This window comes from Mobula birostris, chromosome 23, assembly GCF_030028105.1.
Source record: "Mobula birostris isolate sMobBir1 chromosome 23, sMobBir1.hap1, whole genome shotgun sequence".
In the NCBI taxonomy this organism is placed as follows: Eukaryota; Metazoa; Chordata; class Chondrichthyes; order Myliobatiformes; family Myliobatidae; genus Mobula; species Mobula birostris.
Genome location: NC_092392.1, coordinates 39,962,310 through 39,978,669, shown reverse-complemented (window position 1 = coordinate 39,978,669; position 16,360 = coordinate 39,962,310). Strand labels below are relative to the sequence as shown.

Below are 16,360 nucleotides of genomic sequence, written 5' to 3'. Positions count from 1 at the left end.
ATACTCCATCTCCTTAACAATTGACTGCAACATCTTCCCAACCACTGAGGTCAGGCTTACTAGTCTATAATTTCCTTTCTGCTGCCTCCCTCCTTTCTTTGAGTGGAGTGACATTTGCATTTTTCTAGTCCTCCAGAACCATGCCAGTGCCTAATGATTCTTCAAAGATCATTACTAGTGCCGACATCCCACCCTGCAAAAACTCATTTCAGGGATGTAGCACCATCAATTTGCGGGAGACTCCTGGAACTTCTAGGAGAGGTGGGATGTCTGCAATAGAGTAGCTCCTTAGCAGCTAGCCAGCTAGTTTAAACAACGTTAGCTATGCTAATGAATGAATGACACCTGTTAAACTTACCTCAACATGTCTTTTACAGTCTTAACCCACCATGGGCAATAGAAAAGTCACTGTTGCAAACAGTGCAGCGAGCAACACTGTCATTATTTTGACCCCTATTAGGCAGGGGTACACTTTAGTGTAGTCTGAGGTGATGTACGCTTTATATATTTTTTTTTGGAATACCCTGCCATGGTGTGCTCTCGCACTCTCTCTCTCTCACTCGCGTGTTCTCTCTCGCTCTCGCTCTCTCGCTCTTGCTTTCTCACTCTCTGGCTTGCGTGTGCTCTCTCTCTCTCTCCCCCTCTCGTGGTTGCTCTCTTGCTTTCGCTTTCTCTCAAAAAAATTGATTTCCGTGATATTGTATATAATTTACGGGCATCAGGGAGCCACTATTAATATGCGGGAGACTCCCGGAACTTCCGGGAGAGGTGGGATGTCTGCTAGTGCCTCCACAATCTCTACCGCTACCTCTTTCAGAACCCTTGGGTGCAGTTTATCTGGTCCAAGTGAGTTGTGCACCTTTTAGGTCTTTCAGCTTTTTGAGCACCTACTCCCTTGTAATAGTAACTGCTATTGTAAATTGGGTGTCTCTACCCTTAGGCTTTCAATGTATGCTGTTACCATGGAAATCGAGAAGTTGTTTCTTTCTTACATTTACTCACTAATGCAAAATTGTTAATCCAATCTAGAAGGTGTGCGGGTCAAAGTTAGCACCACACTGCAAAACCTTTAAGCTTCTGACTTGCGTCCCTTCAAGTTCAATGCATAGTAAGTGCTGTTGCTGTTAAACTATTTGAGGAAAGAACTTTTCCATCTCTGCCTTGAAATTGCGTGGTGTGCACACACCATCGACATACATTATAAATCAGGTTTGCCCATCTCTGAGTTCAGACCTTTCATTAGCAGGTATAACTGTAGTCTCTGAAAGTAGTATTCTAAATTGTATTTATCAATGTCTGCAATCATTAGAGTTCATTTAATGCATAATTGGGTAACTGGTGATGGAGCTTAGTGCCTGATTAGTCCTTCTGATTAACTTTCAGAGCCTTCTGCTGCACTTGGATCATATTCCCATTTTCCCCTTTCATTGGCTTTTCAGTTTCCCTTTTATTTCAGAAAAGGTCTAAATCTATATGTGAGGGTTTTGCTTCAAATTGCTGACCTTTTTGACATTTTGTATTTTCTGCTTTATTTCCATTTATAAATAAAATTCACATAGTTCTGTTCTGATAGAAACTTGAGTTTTCCTCAGTCTTTTTAAACTATAGGAAATGGCATTTGAAGTTGACCCCTGGTGACATGTAAATTATTATCTATTGCAGTTGGTAAAGCAATTTGAACGAATAGGCGTTAAAGTTTATGTGGCAGCATATGAAGGTAATTTAATTTTGAATAATAAATCAGTTTTTACAAACCAGAAATATTAACTTGATAAACAAAAAATAACAATGTTTCTCTGGGTTTGCCCAGCAGCTCCATAATGATTCACCGACTAGTCCAGGACTCACTAGCATGCCTGTTTCCAAACACAGAATTTTGATTCTCGCTGATAGAAAATTTCCTGCTAGAAAACCTGTTGGTAAACATGGGCTCTGCATGGAACTGTGTAATACCCTGTGAAGTTCAGCAATGGAGCATTGGCTTGCTGCAATTCCCAAACATTTTCAAATCAAGTCAAGTTTATTGTCATTTAACTATATACATGTATACCGTCAAATGAGATGATGTTTCTCCAGAGCAGCGTGTAAAGCACAGTAATGCATATAACACACATGTAACACATAATAACAGATGAAAGTAAGGATAAAATCTACAGATGATTTACGCATAAATAAAGTTTATAAATTAAATATTGTTAAGGTCCATAAACAGGTTAACCAGTGACTCTTTGAATACAATGTGGTAGGGAGTTCAGAAGCCTAATGGCCTGAGAGAAGAAACTGTTTCTCATCCTAACCATTCTTGTCTTTAATGCGTCAGAGACCTTCTGCCTGATGGTAGAAAGTCAAAAAGGATGGATGGGTGGGACCATTGATAATACTAGGGCTACGTCCACACTACGCCGGATAATTTTGAAAACAAAGCTTTTTCTCTTCGTTTTGACCTTCCGTCCACACTGAAATGGCGTTTTCAGCCCCCGAAAACGGAGATTTTCAGAAACAGTCTCCAGAGTGAATAAATCTGAAACGCCTAATATCCATTGCAGTGTGTATGGGGTAACCAGAGCTTTTTAAAACCGCTATCATGACGTGCAGGAACAGATGGCAGCAGCGCGGTATTTCATTGTTTTCTTATTATTATTATTCTTCTTATTATTAATTCTACTTTATTGTCGCCAAAGAATTGATACTAGAGCGTACAATCATCACAGCTATATTTGATTCTGCGCTTTGCAGAACCTAACAACTTCAGAACAGACAGCAACGAGACTGAAGCCAGAAGAGTTAGAAATGTACTCACCAAATACTTTGACTCATAGCTTACTGAATAAATAAGTATACTCACTTTGCCCTGTTTTCTGTCCTTGCTTGTATGAAGGTGGTTTACCTATTTATGCAAGTACTTCTCTGACAATAGATGTGTAACAGCCTAATGTAACATGTATGGAAATACATGATATCACTGATGCAGACATGTTTTATACATATAACAAGGTGCTTTATTAATGCAACAGAGTTAGTCAGTTTTTCAATGTTCCTCGTCAGCTGGGTCATACTGTCCATGAACTCCATGTCGGTTGTCTCCATACGCTTCAGTATTTGTTTTTTTTTTAGTTTTAAGTCCTCCTGCGCGAGAGCCAAGAGCAATTCCTTTTAAGTTTTTCTACTCTGTAACTGGACAAACTCGCACCAAGTATATCGTTTCCTCTTCGCTTGTTTTCTGTGTGTCCTGCGCATGCCCAGTAGAAGGAGATTTGCCCAAATATCCATCTAATGTGGACAGAGATATTTTGAAAAATGCTTAGTGTGTACACCTATCGTTCTGACTCGAAACCGGTGTTTTCAAAATTATCCAGCATAGTGTGGACGTAGCCTAGGTGTCCTGTGTATGCAGCACTCCTGATAAATGTCCCTGATGGATGGTAGGGAGTGATTAACAGAGTGATTAGATCTGGCATCCAATCAGTGAGCCTTTTCATTTGAATGGAGACATTATAGCTGCAGAGAGGATAATTAAGTCCATTTTCATAATTTCACTGCTTTTTAAATGCTTAAGTGATTTTTTATGATTTTAATTTGTAATTGTAATAATTATTTCCAGTAAATTGTGAATGCTTCAGACTCTGTTAGAATAATTTAATTGTCAGTAATAAAAAGCATTCTTTTTAGTCTATCATTCATCCAAAACAAAACTTGAAATTTGCATGTTGTTGAGCTGCTCTGCCTTCAGTGGTTTATAGCTGTCACAGTTGCATGGATTTGCTTGAAACACTGGACTATTATACCCAGTACAGTAGTGAATGATTAATTTTATGTCTGTGATTCAAAGTAAACTCAGAAGCGACAGACAGAAAATGCTGGAGGAACTCAGCAGGTCAGGCAGTGTCTATGGAAATGAATGAACAGTTGACGTTTCAGGCTGTGACCCTTCAAATCTGATTTATTTTTGCTAAAGTCACACAGCTAGGAATGATTTTTTAAAAAATCTTGTTTCCCACCTGAATTCCAGATCACATTGTGAAGAAATTGGAAAATTGTGGCTTTTTTGATGAAAGCGTGAAAAAGGACATGTTTTACCTCACTGTTCATGATGCTGTTGTTCACATACACACTCAGACTATGTACGAAGAAATACAAGATCCTATATTTGAGAAGGTAAGAGGCAATTGATGAAATTTGATGAAATTTTGCTTCTCAGATAGAAAACTTGCATCAAATCTAGAGTAAAGATTGTAGAACATGTATTAATTCTATACTCCTATAATTCACACCATTTTCCATTCTGACTATTGTCTGTTCACAGAAAGAAAGAGATGTGATAATTTCCTTTTAGTTTCCTGAGTAATGCAGTGAGCTGATGTTTTGTTTGTTTACTTTTATCTGGTAAGAAACATGGTAGAATAGGTCCTTTGAGCCTTACCACACAGCAATACCCTGATGTAATCCTAGCATAATCAAAGGACAATTTACAATGACTAATTAACTGGTAGGTACTGTGGGAGGAAGCCAGAACACCTGGAGGAAGCCCATGTAGTCACGGGCAGAACATACAAGCAGCTGTGGGAATTGAACCCAGATCGCTGGTATTGTAAAGTGCTGTGCTGACCCCCTATGCTGCAGTGCTGCTTACACATATTGAAGGAAGTGGGGATGAAGACTTTAGCAGAGAGATAGAAAGAGTGTATTGGAATAGAACTGCTCAGTTAATGCTTTTCACTTTTATGCTGTGTCCTTTGGATTAACCTGTAAAACAGAGTCAGAGGCACAGGATACATGAAGGAAAGGACAAATACATTACAGAATATCTGCTCGGACTAGCTCAAGCAGAACTATGTGCCCAATATCTATTGAATTAATATAATGGGACTCTTATATGGTGGCACCTTTTGATGAAGGAGGAGAAAACTGAAGAAAGTGAAGTTCCTGTATGTAACAGTTTACTATGCACCAGATCAAGCTCTTGGATGAAAGTGCCTGAGTTCATAATTCAACCACCTGCGTGGAGACATGGAATGACATGGTGTGTCAGACTTTGAATGAAAGCCACTAATGTTGTCTTAATACTGGCCAGTAGTTGGTTGAAACATTTTAGTATCATTTCATAGTTCATTAACTGGAACCCATTATCCAGTTATCAGAATCTTACTCAATAAGTGGAGAGTTGTGATCCACTGCCAGCATTCCTTATGTTTTTTGAAGTAATTTATAAGAGCATTTTAACAACCCTGCGAGTTGTTTTCCAATGTTCATAATTCTTTCCCTCCTTTTGCCACAAATGTTTGGAAGTCATCTGCAAATGGGAAGCAAGAAAACGGAAGCATGCATAAAGTTCAGGAAGCTAAAATCAGACTGGGGCCCTTGTGGAATATGAAGTCAGCAGGAAAGTGTTCATACAGACAATTAGAAAGGTCAAAAGGTGCTATGAAATAGCCTTGGCATGCAAGATAAAGGAGAATCCCAAGGCATTTTATACTTGTATTGAGAAAAATAGGATTACTAACAGGAGGGTAGGTCCATTTAAGAATAATGGAGAGAATTTATGCCTGGAGTCAGGGCAAGTGGCTGAGGTGCTAAATCAATACTCTGCATCTTTTTTTATGGAGGGGTATGATTTGCAGGATAGTGAAGAAGAGTGGGGCATACTAATGTGCTGGGACATTCAGAGATTCCAGAGGAGGTAGTCCTCAGCCGCCTTAAAAGCATTAAAGTGGATAATTCCCTTGAGCTTAATAATGTACTGAATATATACCAAAGCATTGAAAGAAGCAAGTGAATAGATTACAGGGATTTTGACAAAAATCTTTGTATCATCACTAGCAATAAATAGTTGTTCGAGAATTAGAGTAGCCAATGTGCCTTTGTTCAAGAAGGGAAATGGGAATAGCCCAGGTAGTTATAAGCCAATGAGACCACATCAATGGGAGGGACGCAATTGGAGAGGATACTGAGGGATAGGATTTGTGCTCATTTGGAAAAGCATGGCCTACTTGGGGACAGCCAGCATGTCTTTGTGCGGAGCAGATCATGTCTTAATGAGTTTTTTAAGGAGGTGTCAAAATTGCTTGTTTGAAGCAGCAGATGTTATCTATTTGGACTTTAGCATGACATTTAATAAGGTCCTTCATGGTAGGTTGATTCAGAAGATAAAGATGCATGGGAGCCAGGGTGAATTGCAAATTTGGATTTGGAACAGGTTTGCTCTCTAGAAGACAGTAGTGGTGGAAGGTTGCTATTTTGGCTGGAGGTCCAGATGAGTGTTATTCCATGAGGATTGGTGTTGGGACTTGATGGTTGTAATATTATCAATGATCTGGATGAAAATGTAGATGGTTAGATTGGCAAATTTGTGGGCGACACAAAGATTGATGGAGTTGTGGACAATGTAAAGGACTATCATTAAAACAGTGGGATATAAATCAATTGTAGATATGAGAAGAGGAGTGACAGATGGTGTTTAATCCAGGCAAGTGTGAGATATTGCACTTCAGTAAGTTAAACAGAATGAGAAACTATACAGTTAATGGTAGGCCACTTAATAGCATTGATGTACAGAGGGATCTTGGGGTCCTGCTCCATAGTTCACTGAAAGTAGATTAAGATGGATAAGATGGTAAAGGAGGCATATGTCATGTTTGCCTTCATTGGTAGGGATGTTGAGTAGAAGAGTAAGGAAGTCATGTTGCAGTTATGTAAGATCTTAGCCAGATTTGTGTGGGCACGTGGCCAAGTGGTTAAGGCATTTGACTAGCGATCTGAAGGTCGTGAGTTCGAGCCCCAGCCGAGGCAACGTGTTGTGTCCTTGAGCAAGGCACTTAATCACACAGTGCTCTGCGACGACACTGGTGCCAAGCTGTATAGGTCTTAATGCCCTTCCCTTGGACAACATCGGTGTGGAGAGGGGAGACTTGCAGCATGGGCAACTGCTGGTCTTCCATACAACCTTGCCCAGGCCTGCGCCCTGGAGAGTGAAGACTTTCCAGGCGCAGATCCATGGTCTCGCAAGACTAACGGATGCTGTTAGAGAATTGTGTGTAGTTGCTCCACCATAGTAGAAGGTAGAGACTAGAAAAAGTACCAAAGAGGTTTACCATCATGCTGCTGGATTAGAGGGTATGGACTACAACAAAGCGTTGAACAAACTTGGGTTGGGTTACTTGCTCTACAGCAGGGAGTTCCCAACCTTTTCTTTTTAATGCCATGGAGTCTTACCATTAACCAAGGGGTCTGTGGACCCCAAGTTGGGAACCCCTGTTCGAGAGCATTGCAGGCTGAGGGGAGACTTGTTAAAGGTCTTCAAAACTGAGAGGCATAGGTAAAATAGAAAGTCAGAATCTTTTCTGTAGGGTCAAACACCAGAGGATGTGGTTTTTTAAGGCAAGGGTTCCCAACCTTTTTTATGCCATGGACCCCTAGCATAAGCTGAGAGGTCTGTGGACCAGGTTGGGAACCACCTTTTTAAGGATGGGAGGGGTAGTTTAAAGGGAACATAAGTGGCAAGTTATTTTTTTCCCTATACAGAGTAGTGGATACCTGGAATGGGATACCATGGGTGGTAGTGAAAGCAGGCAGTTTGGTGGAGTTTGAGGCTTTTGGACAGGCACATGAAAATAGTGAGATATGGAAAATGCACAGGAAGAGGCTTGTTGGGCTGAATGGCCAGTCCCATGCTATCCTGTTCTATATTCTGTAATCAACCTCTCTATTGATAAATGGTTGGAAATATGTTGCAGTATCTAGGGAGGTGACTCGGAGTGCTATTACTTGTAATATATATTAGATCATATAGTCTAGAAAGCAAATTATATTTGTGCTCACAAGAAAAGATGTTGTAACAGTCTGCTATGAGGAAAATAAACACAGTAAATTGCTAAATATGCTGATAGAATTAGTTTGTCAGATATAATAAATTGCCTATTGTTTAATAGACAGAGATTTACCGCCCTTCATGCTGTTTCATTATTATACAGCTACATTTTACTGATTTGTTAATTGTGTTTCCAACTAGATATCACTCATACAAGAATCAAAAGAACCTTTGGAAGAAGTCGAGGATGATGTGGAAGAACTAGAAGATCAGAATCAGGTAAATGCCAATATTTAAGAAATATTTTTCTTCTAGCATATCTTGGGGCTTCCTCACTCTCAAATTCACATCACTAGCATGATCTCCTTTGGTGTAAGGAGTGGCCTTTATCATCCTTTACTTCGACCTTCCAGATCAATGTCAAAGCAGTTTACAGGAAAACCACCAAAGTAGTTTGTGGCTTAGTACACAGCCTTGTAGATATCGTAAAGCGCAATTGTAGCTGACCTGCTGGAAACAGTTTTACAATATAAAATAGGCGTGCTTGGTCTGTACCAGCTGACCTGCATTTACCTGCTAACTGTGCATGGGACATTTGTTGAACAGTAACTATTTTTGACGTTGACTATGTCGTGATATTCGATGTCAAGGCTTATAGTTGAACTAGTCAAAATGTATATTGATTGCATTGTTAATAATATTAATTGAGCAGAGGTGCACTCAGAGGCCACTTTATTAGGTATACCTATACACCTGCTTGTTAATGCAAATATCTAATGAGCCAATTATGTTTCAGAAACTCAATACATAAAAGCATGTAGACATTTAATTGTTGTTCACACCACTCATCAGAATGAGGAAGAAATATGATCTAAGTAACGTTGACCATTGAATGATTGTTGGTGCCAGACGGGGTGGTTTGAGTATTTCAAGCTGCTGATCTCCTGGGATTTTCATGCACAGCACTCTAGAGTTTACAGAGAATGGTGTGGGGAAAAACAAAATAATATCCAGTGAATGGCAGTTCTGTGGGTAAAAATGCCTTGTTAATGAGAGAGGTCAGAGGAGAATGGCCAGACTGGTTCAAGCTGACAGGAAGGCAACTGCAAATCAAATAACCAGACGTTGCAACACTGACTAGAAGAGTGTCTCTAAATCCAAGCCTTGCAGTGGATGGGCTACATTAGTGCAAGATCATGAACATTCACTCAGTGGTACAGGAAGTACCAATCTAATAAAGTGGCCACAGAGCATATTTTCATAACGAGTTCAATTGTAATTTCTGTAACTGAGATCATTAGGGAAGAATGTTGAGATGTGGAGTAACTGTTGGTGAACTGAGTTGTAACATGGATCATGTGTGCTAAGAATGGGCTTAAAGGCCTGAATGTCCTCCTCCAGTTTCTAATCTCAATATTGGCCCCTGGCAGTAAAAGAAATCGGCGAGAAGCTGTTACTAATCATACTGCCTGACTCTCAGAGTATAAGGATAAAGGGAGAAAGAGTGAAGCATATGTAAGGAGAAAAGGGAAGAGAATTCAACAAGTTGGGAAGCTGGGAGGAAGTTAAAATGAATCAGCTGGAAGAAGTTAACGAAATTGGAGCATTTTATTTTTTTTATTTCTTGAGATGCAGCACTTCTTTCCCTTTTGAGCCACGCTGCCTGGCAACCCCACAGTTTAATCCTAGACAAATCACGGGACAGTTTGCAGTGAGCAATTAACCTACCATCTGATACGTCTTTGGACTGTGGGAGGAAACCCACGCCGTCACGGGGAGAACGTACAAACTCCTTACGGGCAGTGGTGGGAACTGAACCGGGTTCGCCTGTATTGTACAGCGTTGTGCTAACCACTATGCTACCAAGCCCCCCCCCCCCACCCCTGAGCCAGAATGTGGGGGGAAAAAGGAATAGCATTACTGAGTAAAATTAAACTTGAGAATGCAATATTGTGGGGGGGGGGGGGTCATTCAGTTTGTCATCTGATGTTGATTTTTGCAACAACCTTGTATGTACAGTATATTTTAACAATAACAATGAGCTGAACTGAGCTTGCCAAACACTGGTTCCCAGTAGTAGAGGGTGGTTCAGCCAGTCTCGGGTTTATATGCAGATAGGGTCAAGTGGAGAAGTCTGAGATGAAGTGAATGCTAGATGCTGACTTACCTGACCACAACCTCCACTGCTGCACTGGCCCAACAGTGAAGCTCGGCGCTAAGGTGAGGCCTGATATACCTTGCATCCAGCCCTTTCAACATTACAGTATGGCAGGCTCTCATAAGAACAAAGAACTAAACTCTCCACAGGTGGTTTGGTTTTTCACTTTATTCCAGTATTTTAATTACTTGATGCTCTTAAAATTTTAAATTATTTAAAAATGTTTCCAACATTTTAATTATCTATTTTGAACAATTTTCATCTTTTTCTCAAAACATGTACCAAAAATGAAAAACTATTGGCAGAACTGGCCTGTCAAAAGCTGTCAACACAGTGTGAGGCCTCGATACAGTGCAGAATGAAACCTGGGCTGTATCTCTGGTCCATAGGGTTAGTTTTCTAACCCTGGGCTAGAAAGAGGAAACTCATACAATAATACTGCTCACCATTGTTGTCCTTGTGGCATTAGTATATAATCTGGATAGTGTTTAAAGACTTGGTCAAGGCTGGCTTCAGATGTCTATGCACTTCAGCTGGAGGCTTTGACACAAAGAAACACTTGCTCAGTCAGGAACTAGGGGTTGGATGGTACACAAACTCCTGTATTACTTGTAAACCAAAGAAAATAGATGCAAAGCTAGAATACCACAATTCCACAAATCTAAATTGGACTTACATCCATAGTATGACTTTGACTTGAAATCATTGGAATTTCATTATTAAATATTCTCACCACCCAAGCCATGCTCTTTTCTCGCTGCTGCTGTGAAGCAAAAGGTACGAGAACCTCAGGACTCACCACCACCAGGTTTAGGAATAGTTAAACCCTCAACCATCAGGCTCTTGATCAAAAAGGGTTGTTGAGATGTTCCCACAACTTTAAGGACTTGTTATTTCATGCTCCTGTTATTTATTGCTATAATAATTTGCATTTGCACAGTTTGTCTTCTGTGCTCTACCTGATCTTTCATTGATCCCGTTTGTAGTTACTATTCTATAGATTTGCTGAGCTTGCCTGCAGGAAAAAGAATTTCAGGGTTGTACATGGTGACCTGTATGTACTCTGATAAAACTTACTTTGAACAAGCACAGTATTTGTAGCTAACTTATTTATCAAAAATGTAGCTGATCACATCTGGAGTCTCAACTAGGCACTTGAGACGAGTAGTCAATTATCTGGATTAGATTTTTCTGGGAAAGCATGCTGTTGTTGTTCTGAATGTTGCATTTCTTCGTAGTTTAAAAGTTTACTTTTTTTGGTTAATGCAGTTCAAATTGCTGCTCTGGAACAAAAAAAAAGATTTGTTAATATTTTATTTCAAATATTTCTTCACAGGGCCACACTGGATTCAGTTATTGAAGCTCTTTGATCCAAATGATCTTGGATACAGAATTCTCAAGGCATATGCACTTGTCAGTTCTTATGGATTAATTGGAGTTTTCTAAACCAGGGCGGTGTTTTGTTTTTAATATGGATAGGCCATGAATGATCTTTGATATAAATCTAAAAGATTTGCAATCTATTTTTATATGTATAAAGCACCTACAGCAATCCTACCTTGAAATTCTTGCAATTGTGACTATTGGTTGTTTTGACCTGGGAATCATTGTTATATAGTATATTAGGCACTATTTTGTTCTGCAACTAGGGACATGATGCGATCAATAAATTGGAGTCATGCTATTGCACAGCCCAGCCTGAAGTACTCCGCAGTCATGTCCTATGGACTATTTAGATCTGAAACAGACTGTGCATGTGTTGCCAGGGCCCAGTTTGCATTGTTCATTTTCTGTCTACAGTAGATTCATAATTTTGCAGAATTCACCTTAATTGGATTGAAATCTAATCAGCCATAGCTCACTGGGACAGGAATTGTTGCACATCAAAAACTGAAGTTTTGTGCCATTTTATTATATAAACTTTACAAGGGTATGATATTTAGAAATATAGAACTTCAAACCCAATTATTTCCTACAAAATGAACTTAATGGGTTAATGCTTTCTATTCTAAGTTTATTTCAAATACAATATAATTAGTGCATAATATATTCTGAACATTGCATATTACATGAAAAAATGTCTAATCTTAATGCTGTGAGTTATTTTACTCTTGGAATTGTTTTAAAAAAAAACATTAAGCTACCTTCAGGGTTAATGTGATTCTTCACATTATTGATACCAAAGTGTCCTTAGTCACACCGAAGAATAAAGTGTGTGGAGATCAAGAAGAAAAATGTTGTTAATTTGGAATTTTGCTTTAGATGTAACCCATGAGTAGTAATTTTTGAGGATGATTGTGATCAGTTTTTTTTTCCTTGTGGGAGAACTGCATTATATTTACTACTTTATTTTAAATTTAATCACTGAACAGAATAGCAGGTGTCTCAAAAATTCAGGGTCAATCATACCATTTAAACAATCTACTCTTGCTTTCAGTGAAAACAATTCAATAGGCTATATAATTTGAAATGATGGATATGGGATGTGAATGGGTGCAGATTATTTGTCCATGCTGTGATTGTTATTCATCAAAGATAAAAGTACAATATTAACAAATCTTGAATTAAACAAAAGACAAGGAAGTTTTATTTTCAATTACAAAGGTTCAACTTTAGTGAAAGCAATTAGCATTTTTTTTGTAACATCAAAGTGGTACACTGTAGAAATGCACTCTATACCACTGTGCATGGATTACAGTCTATGTGGGTGTTAGTTTTAAAATTGGCTTTATATTCATTTTAATACATTCCACTGGAAATGTTGGAGTATTATTCCCTCAAATGTCCTCATTGATAGGTGAAAATTCTAATGGAATTATTGGGCTTAACAGCTAAAATCTTTTGTTTCCCCCTTTTGAATTACGAATTTGAAGATATTGTTGTGGTAACTTTACTGTTCTGTAATTGAAGTAAGGAGAAAGGCTGATCTATTTCTTTTAATGAGTTTAAAGTTTGCCACCAAATAACCAGTTTTTTTGGATTCAGGATTGAAATTAGGAATTTTATTGAATAAATTTTAAAGCAAGTTAATTTAATTTTTTTTCAATTTTGACATTGGTGTCCTCGGGTGTTATTATGACATCATTTAAGATCCACCTTAGTTTTCATCAAATTTTCTGTCTACTTTATTAATTAAAGTGTCAATCTGTTTAAAATCAGTTGATCAATACATGGCTTACACTTGTGGGCATAGGAATATCATTGTATACTTTGAACAATAGTCTGTATTATATTTTCTTCATCGATGGGCTCTGCTAATCCAGCTTTTGATTAGTCTTGCAGTGCTCAGTTCACTGTTTTGCAGGTTTTGTTTATTTATGCAAATTGGTGACAGATCATGACTGGAAATTTGTACCTGCAAGAATCTATTAGATAAGCTACCTAAATTTCAGTTACTCTAATTTGTAACTGCAGACTTTGTAAAATAATATGCAATTAAGCTGTAGTAAAATTATAGTCATTTCAGAATCTTGTTGTAAGTATGGAATTAAGTAATAAAAATAGCAACTTTGGAATTGCATGTGAAAATTGGGGGAAAAAGAGGGATAGACTAACTCTATTGGACGTGATCTGTCTAGGAATAATTTGTTATAATCAGAAACAATACACTATACAAAAGTGCATGTTAATGTTAAATATTTTATACAAGTAAGCATTTGTTTCAATATTTTTAAATATGTGGAATGAATGGGGTTTTTCTTGTGTTTGAAAATACTTAGGGTTTTTTTTTTGAGGTTGTCTCATGCTACAAGTCTGATCTGTTTGCTAGTGGAGTCCTATGGTACATATCCTTGCTTGCCATGAAATGCTCTCTGATATGAAACCAAATATTGTTTGCCATTTACTACCTATATTTCTTTGTGCAGACATTCTTTATAATTATGGATGAGTGGATCACTGTTAATTTTTGTTAATTTAATGTAATGACAAATTGATTGGATCAGTCTAATAAAGATATCAGTTAAGGAATGATTGTATATGGAATGTGCAACTGCTCACCCATTCTACTCATTATAGTTCACTGTCCTCTTTCCACTGGTTCACTAAGCCTCTTTCCACCTTTCTTTATCAAACTTGTATAACTGTCTGTCTTCCTGCACTTTTGTGCTAAACAAATTTACTGACCTATTTGCGTCATTTGCTGATTACTCTCAAGTTTTTAAACAAAAATTCTGAATTCACCCATTAAGTTAGATGGTCTTCTACTCTTCTCCACAAGTAGAAACATACTATCTATCAAAACCTTTTATTTTAAAGATTTCTTGGGTCAACCCTTTCAAGGAACAAGCAAGTCACTTTGCTTAGTCCTTCGTGATGGGAATAACTGCGTTTCTGGTGCAAACCCTACAATTTATTTTCATTGCTTGTATATCATTTAATATTCTTCTCCAGCCCTTTACCTTTCCCACCCAGCTGGCTTGACCTGTCAACTAGCCACTCCTCCTCCTCCTATCCCCATCTTTTTATTCTGGCATCTTCTTTTGTTTCCAGCCCCAAAGAAAGGTCTCTGTCTGAAACTTTGACAGTTTATTCATTTCCATAGACGCTGCCTGACCTGAGCTCCTCCAGCATTTTGTGCATGTTAATCTGGATTTCCAGCATCTGCAGAATCTCTTGTGTTTATTATTTCAAGTATGGTTTAATCGAACTCTAAGAGTTTACTGTAACTTCTAAATTGCAATTCTGCCTGTACAAGAAATAAATGACTTTAGTTTGTTAACTATGTTGTCTATTTATTATACTCCAAGATCCCCATGAGCCCACACACCATTTATTCTTACCAAAATATAATTCACACTTAACTGTTGTTCCCTTTTGTGCCTTGTGGCACATTGAGTGGCATTTTTGCCATTTCTGGAGTATTTGACTGTTTTTCATAAAGTGGAGTTGCTCAATGTAGAAAGCTTGCAAGGAGCCTGTCGGATTTGGATTTGGGACTATTCACCTTGAAGTTCAATGTTGATGGCAGTAACCACTGGTTTGCTAAACACTTAAGCTATGGTGAACTTCATTTACAAAGGATATTCCTCTCTCTCCTGGAAACTTGTCTTCTGCAAAGTTAGACGATAGCTCCAAAAATAGTTTCTGTCAATAAAGGATTCTCCTGGGATGTTGAACAGATTCGGACTTTATTCCCTGGAACATAGAAGATTGAGGGGAGATTTGATAGAGGTATGCAAAATTATCAGAGATATAGAAAGTGTAAATACACACAGGCTTTTACCACCAAGGTTGAGAGAGACTACAACTAGAGGTCATGGGTTAAGGGGAAAAGGAGAAATGTTTAAAGGGAACATGGGAGGGAACTTCTTCACTCAGAGGGTGGTGTGAGTGTTGAACGAGCTGCCCAGAACAATTGGTAGATGTGGAGCTAATTTCATCACTTAGAAATTTGGAGAGGTACAGGATTGGGAGGGGTTTGGAGGCCTATATTCTGGATGCAGGTTGATGAGACTAGGCTGATTAATGGTTCAGCACAGAATAGATGGGCTGAAGGGCCTTGCTGTGGTGTTCTATGACTCTAAATTGCAGGGCCTGTATGTCCCTTCTGTCACTCTGAATCACAATTCTATAAACTAGTACGATGGCTAGATAATTTTAGTTAGGAGAACCACATGGATTTAAATGTTTCATAGCAATAGTGCTCTTGTGTTGTCCATGATATTTACTGACATTGGGGACAATTTGTAACAAAGGAGAATATCGGGCACAGGATTCAACTTGACATTTGAACTTTTATATAATGGAGAGAATTCCAGTTAACTAACTCTGTGGAGTGAAAATGTCAAGTTGCCATTTTGAATATTTTGAATAAAGCTTTCATTTGATGTGTAAAGACATTTTAGCTAGATGTAGATATTAAGGTATAATTGCTGTGGCTGTTCAGCCAGCCTTGAAATAATGGAACCTCTGGGTAATACTCCTGCCATTCTCTTACAAAGAAAATAACATTAAAAATTGATTGTTGGAGAGGTTAATCTCTAATATTATTGTACTATAATTGAACTACAAGTCTAGAAGATGTATTATTCACATCAGCCTATAAAAATTAACTTTCTATTAACATTGCTCAGTGGAACACACAACATTCAGTAAACTTTTTGACAATAGAGGAGAACTGCATTGATTTTAAACAATTGGGTGAATATGCTTTGGCTCAGCAATGGAAGTAAATATGGCTTGTGTCTATTCAAGACTATTTTGAAGTTTCTGCACCATCTTTCAAAGCTCAGCCCTGGTTAAATCAGACCGGGCCACCTGAAGTTTAGTTATCAGAGGAAAAGATCCAAGGGTGTTCACGATTCTTGCTTCAAATTCTAGCACACTAACTCATCAGAATCACTAGACTGCAACCAATTGGGGGTCTATTTGTGATGACGCGTAGAACTTGACTTGGG

The 16,360-nt window shown here is 38.3% G+C and overlaps 1 protein-coding gene across 8 annotated transcripts in view; it reads left to right on the top strand.

Moving 5' to 3' along the window:
• The window catches only part of LOC140186625 (pendrin-like), a 105,254-nt gene extending 90,604 nt beyond the window's left edge, over positions 1–14,650 (top strand). For all 8 annotated transcript variants that reach the window (XM_072240986.1, XM_072240989.1, XM_072240985.1 and 5 more), the window contains 4 exons: positions 1,663–1,717; positions 4,010–4,155; positions 8,006–8,083; positions 11,299–14,650. In XM_072240986.1, the coding sequence (XP_072097087.1) occupies positions 1,663–1,717; positions 4,010–4,155; positions 8,006–8,083; positions 11,299–11,322 (303 nt within the window). In that variant the 3' untranslated portion in view covers positions 11,323–14,650. The remainder of the gene's footprint in view (positions 1–1,662; positions 1,718–4,009; positions 4,156–8,005; positions 8,084–11,298) is intronic.
• Positions 14,651–16,360: the final 1,710 nt, after the last annotated feature.